The 5,819-nt window shown below is 42.2% G+C and overlaps 1 protein-coding gene across 4 annotated transcripts in view; it reads left to right on the top strand.

Moving 5' to 3' along the window:
• Window positions 1–5,617, top strand: part of Mylk (myosin light chain kinase) — a 224,230-nt gene extending 218,613 nt beyond the window's left edge. For 2 of the 4 annotated variants that reach the window (XM_010618082.3, XM_010618079.3), the window contains exons 31-32: window positions 1,124–1,255; window positions 3,729–5,617. In XM_010618082.3, the coding sequence (XP_010616384.1) occupies window positions 1,124–1,255; window positions 3,729–3,979 (383 nt within the window). In that variant the 3' untranslated portion in view covers window positions 3,980–5,617. The remainder of the gene's footprint in view (window positions 1–1,123; window positions 1,256–3,728) is intronic. The other 2 variants (XM_010618089.3, XM_010618098.3) reach the window with 2 other exon arrangements.
• Window positions 5,618–5,819: the final 202 nt, after the last annotated feature.

The following is a 5,819-nucleotide window of genomic DNA, read 5'->3' as shown; positions in this document are numbered from 1 at the left end:
AAAAAAAAAAAAAAAAAAAAAAGAATAAAGCTGCCCTTTCTTTAGATTATAAAAATGATCTTGTATATGGATAGGCAGAAACAAAGAAATTGCATATAGTTACTTGTGTAACATGTTAATGTCCTTCCACTTTTACTGTCCTTGTGTTTTTGTTTTGAACAAAAATTAACTCCTGTGGTCCCCCTGCCTTGTCATTCATGCGGAGACATGTCTGAACTCAGCAGCCTGCAATGGACAGGCCCTCCTGGAGACAACAGGGCTGGCTCTTTGTCCACTGCCTTTGGAACACTTCCCTGACCCCTCCTCAGCAGTGTGCTAGGCTGGCTCTTATTCTCCTAAGGTGCTTCATTTGGCCACAGACACTCTTCTGTCCCACACTGCCTGGTGCTCTTGGCATCCGCAGGTGAGAAGATGAGTCTAGATCCCTTTTTGCACCAAGGCAAGATGGCTGGTAAGGCCCAAAGCTGGCCACTCTGAAGCTTCCTCACTGCCGGGAATCCAGGGCAGCACAAGGGCCTGGCCTCCCAAGCCACTCCAGCTGCTCCTCAGATGACTCAGAAATAGCCTAAAAGGAAGAATCCACAGGCACCCCTTAAGGTTCCAGCTTTTCTCTGGATCTATCCCTCAACCAGGTCCACAGCTATACAGCACAAAGGCCAAGAGTGTAGAGAAAAGAACTCTGGCAAGTTGAAGGTGTGCTGGCACCTGGCTCCTCCCTCCCAGCCAAGGAAGGAGCAGGTGAAAGACCTGCTACAGCAGGAGGATGAAGGGGCACTGAGGTCAAGAAGCCCAGTGAGGCTCTGTCCTTCCCAGGCACTCTCACCTGAATCCTGAAGCAGCACAAAGTGCAGCCAAAGATCCTTTTTAAAGGATCTTCCTTTTTCAATGTGTCAGCATTAGGCAGGGGGAAGCTGAACATTTCCCCATTTTGGGCACAGTTCTCCCAGCTGCCAAAAACCACTTGGCAGCCATCCAGCCCATTCCCAAGAGAAAGGCATGCATATGACTCACTTCTCTAGGCCACATTATTTGCTAAATTATAGCAACTTTTTTAAAAGTAAGGGAGAGAGGAGAGAGAGAACAAGGGATGAAGAACTGACCCAGCCCTCTCCTTGTCTTGTAGAAGATGTCTCCCAGGCTTTCCTCGAGGCCGTAGCTGAGGAAAAGCCCCATGTAAAACCCTATTTCTCTAAGACCATTCTTGACTTGGAAGTTGTAGAGGGAAGTGCTGCTAGATTTGACTGTAAGATTGAAGGTAAGCTGGGCTATGCCTCTCCTTACCACATGTCGGTGGTATTGCACGTGGCAGGGTGGTGGGCTGGGCAAGGTGTCAGGCCTATGCTGACCAGAGCATGGAATGGGCAGACCAATAGGACCACTGAGTCAGGAGCAGCTGGTCCTAATGGGCAGCTCCCTCCAACCCGAATTCCTGAGGGTTGGTGCCTTTCAGTTACTTTCCTAGGGGCCCAATGTTCACCTACTTATACTCCAATGAGACCTGAAGTTAAAAATGGTTTACCATGAACCTTCCTGGCTATGGAATGTTCATATGAAGTGAGCTTTGCCAACTACTGGGGAGCCTATGAATTACCCACAAAAGCTCTCAGGAAGGTACGCACTGAGGGCAGAGCATCGGGTTGCAGCCCTACTGTTCCTTGGATAGTGACAAATGCTGCTGAGTTCAGGCCCATCTGTAAAATGACGTCAAACACTCTGCGTGGTCCTGGAAGATCTGTGAGGCCATGTATATGAAAAGGGGACACCTTAATGTCTTTCAAGAAGGTCATGGAGTAGAAGCAGTAGGTTGGTAAATGTGGAGGGAGAATGTGCTCTGAGTGATGTCACACTGAGGAAAGTTGGAACTCAAGGACCTTATAAGATCTTAGCATGGCACCCAAGAAATTGGCAGAGTCTGACACAAAGTCTCTCTGTTGCCACAGATTCTGATGTTCTAGAAAGATAAGGGCCGGATAGGACAGGCCTCTTGGCTTCGAGTCTGTGACTTCTGTGTGCCAACTAGAGTGCAGAGTTATCTCCCATTTTGGCCTAACCAAGTAAAGCACAAAAATCTTTTAGGCCGCTTCTCCAAGGCCAGTGCCATGGAGCAGTGTCAGAACAGAGCACTCCTGCCCCACGGTGACCCTCAGCTCTGCCCCTCCACCATGCCTTCCGAGGAAGCTAACCCAACATGAGGGATGCAAAGACGAGTTTTCTCCTGAGACTTCATACCACCCAAGCATCTTGTAAATGCTTTGCCTGCCATTATTTTTCTTTTATCACCTAATTTTTAAAAAATGGGTGTACCAGCTTTGATAGTGTGAAACTTCTCAGATTAGGGATTCTGCCTAGAGCTGTGGAGCCACTGCCTTAACTCTCACCCTTGCCATTGTGTTTGGGTCGTCTGAGGTTCTTTCTTCTTTTAAATTTTTAAAAAGTATTACATAGTAATTATCATCTTTTGTACTAACTTTTCTCTTTGGGATTATCTTTTTTGGTATTTGTATTAACATCTGACTGGAACACTAATGAGAAATTAAAGCATGTGAATGCTGTTTTGATAAAAATCAGCTGAGTGTGGTGGTGCATGCCTATAATCCTAGTACCCTAGGAGGCCAAGGCAGGAGATCGCATGTTCTAGCCAAACCTAGGCAACTTAGGGACTTAGCAAGAATTGTCTTAAACTAAAAAACTTTTTTAATTGAAAAGGGCTGGAGATGTAGCTCAGTGAAAGGCCCTGGGTTCAATCCCCAGTACTACAAGCAAGCAACTAAAGAAACAAAATTATACTGGAAAATAATATTAAAATTCTTAAGATTTGTGTCTAATTTTTTTTTTCTGGCTGAGTCTACAACTTTTTCCCTCTAAAAAAAAAATCTCCAAAATAAAAGAGGAAATCTCTGGGACTATAATGTGTGTGTGTGTGTGTGTGTGTGTGTGCACGCATGCACATAGAATGTTGGTGATACGTGTATATACACGCCTTTAAAACATACAATATATGTTTATATATGTAGGTTTTATATATTTTCAAAACTGAGCTTTGTAGAATCATGACTAATGTATATCATGAGACCAACCACGGAGGCTCATTTCCAGTTATCTACAGGCAGACTACCTGCTCTGGGTCAGCCTAACACAAATATTGCTTTGTCTTAGCAGTATTTCTAGTTCCTCTGTTATGTTTCATATAGCTGTCACTCTGCTTGATTTATAGTTTATATACCATAAAATTTACCCATTTAATCATACAGTTATTTGTAGTAAATTTACAGTCATGCAGCCACCAGCACAATCCACTTTTAGAAATTTTTCAGGATCCAAAAAGATCCTTTCTGCCTATTTGTTCTCTTATTTTTAATTTAAACTTAAGCCTTTATATGAGATTAAAATTTTATTTTCATCCGAGAAGGTATTAGCCTGAAGTGTGTAGTTGAACTCGGGGTAGTATTTCAGGGAGTGTTGTCTCTTCTATCTAAAGTCAGGGGACGGTGAGAGTACAACGTGGATGAAAACTGGACAACTTTATCCAATTTGGGGTTTCATCTATTAGTACTGGTACAATAAATGCCCATATTCTAATCTAGATATCAAAACTGATACCAACAGCCAGCATCTTAATTTTTCCTTGATCCCCTTAATCAATGGAGGTAGCTTAAGAGTTGCTTATATGAGTTGATAAAAAACTTAGAATAACAGATTCTGCAATTTGTGTTCTCTCTGTGGTGCAGGATACCCAGACCCTGAGGTCGTCTGGTTCAAAGATGACCAGTCGATCAGAGAGTCGCGCCATTTCCAGATAGACTACGATGAGGACGGGAACTGCTCTTTGATTATTAGTGATGTTTGTGGGGATGACGACGCCAAGTACACCTGCAAGGCTGTCAACAGTCTTGGAGAAGCTACGTGCACAGCAGAGCTCATTGTGGAAACCATGGAGGAAGGAGAAGGGGAAGGGGAAGAGGAAGAAGAGGAAGAATGAAACAAAGCCAGGAAAAAGCAGTATCTAAGTCATTTTAAAAGGACCATTTCTCTAAAGTTCAAAAAACTCCAGATAGTGAAGGCACCTAGTGTGGCAGGTTATCTAGTTAGGTCATGTGGGGGTTGATTCATTACCAACAGCAGTGATATCTAGCAGCATTACTGGTGGGCATTAGTATGAATTAGCTGACACTTTCAGATAAAGTGCAGCTACATTTCATTTAGGGAAATCACCAGCAACTTGCGTGACCAGTTAGTTTTAGAGAAAAAGTAACCAAAGAAATATTTATCTGGGAAAAGTCATGAAAATTAAGGCTACAACCAGTGTTCTGGGCCCTGTGGCCCACCTCAGCCCAGGGGGTCCCTGGAGACAGTGGCCTCCCCACTACCTGCCCTGACTTCAAAGAACTGGGTCTTCTCCAGCACTGCAGTATTTCATTCTGAAAGCAGTCGAGCCATTCTGATTCCCAGGGCACACGATTCCAAAGTACACTAGACATCTACACTCTTCTCCATCTCCCCTACTCCACCTTCCAGCTTTTCTAGATCTAAATTTGTCACAAATTTTGGCACTAAGGACATAATTGTGCTTCTTAGATTGTAAAGACAGGTCCCCTACTCATGGCTGACTTTAGGAAAATAAAATCTTTCTTCTAAAGTCATTAGGAGGGCAGGGATTTAGCTCAGTAGTTGCACCACCTGCCCCGCAAGCGCAAGGTCCTGAGTTCGATCCCTGGTACCAAAATAAATAAGTAAAAATCATTAGGAAATCCAAATTAAACTTATCCCCTCTTTCCAAGTGTCTCACAGCTTCAGACTTATTGGTAAGAACTCATGGCCAGTTGGGGGTGGTGGTGGGGATCCTTGCTAATGTGCTTTTCTTCTTCAACCAGGATTCAGATTTGAGCTGTTACCAAGTATCAGCCTGCACGTGTGCTAAAGATTTTTGTGTCTGAATGTGGGGAAAAAAATAGTTTGCTGAAATGTTAATCTTGATTATTTATTGGGCACTGTGAAGTGTATTTCATCTGATGAACAGCTGCAGAGCTCCCTGTACTTTTGAATCGTCTAGTCTGAGTTTAATACATCTTCACTCTCCACCCTCCAAGGAGCTCAGCCCACTGGAGGGCTCCACACTGTCCTCCTTCCTATACATCAATCATGCCTCGCCCTGCATCTTGAAATATATTCTTAGACCTAATAAATGCACTCAGACTTGCATCTTTAGGAATTTTTTAAACTTTTTTTCACTACATTGGCACTTACATTTTTTTCTTTTATAAAACTTTTTGAAGGTCACAGACCATAAACAAATACCATAAATGGATATACCTAGTACATTTCCTCTGTGTGTGTGTAACATTCCAAATACTCTTTTCCACTGTTTTGTAAAGTGCAGCAACTTAATATTCCAATGGACTTCAGAGTTCCTTAAGAACCAATTTTAAATTACTTCTGTGCAATCCTACAAAGTATCAATGTTAGAATTTTGATATTACTTAATCTTATGTTATCTTCCATTCTATTTTAGCTACTTTTTCAAACTGCCAGTATTTTTTGCTTTTTAAACAGTTACAGTATTTTTCATTATAGCCACAATATTGCCACAGTCTATTATAATAAAGGTTTTTTTTTTTTATTTAGACCAAAGTGTTTTTTCATCACTTTTAATTGTGTTTAGAGTATAATCTTTGTGTGTGTGTATGTTGTATGTGTGTGTGTGCATGGGTGTTATATACATGTGTTTACAGCTTAACGCCTTCTTGGAATTGTGTTAATGTTCTTTCGGTTTATTATGCCATCAGAATGGTAAATCAGAACACTACAAATGTAGTTAACTC

Source organism: Fukomys damarensis, unplaced genomic scaffold (assembly GCF_012274545.1).
Source record: "Fukomys damarensis isolate Sample0158 unplaced genomic scaffold, DMR_v1.0_HiC HiC_scaffold_24, whole genome shotgun sequence".
In the NCBI taxonomy this organism is placed as follows: Eukaryota; Metazoa; Chordata; class Mammalia; order Rodentia; family Bathyergidae; genus Fukomys; species Fukomys damarensis.
This window is presented reverse-complemented; position numbering and strand designations above follow the sequence as displayed.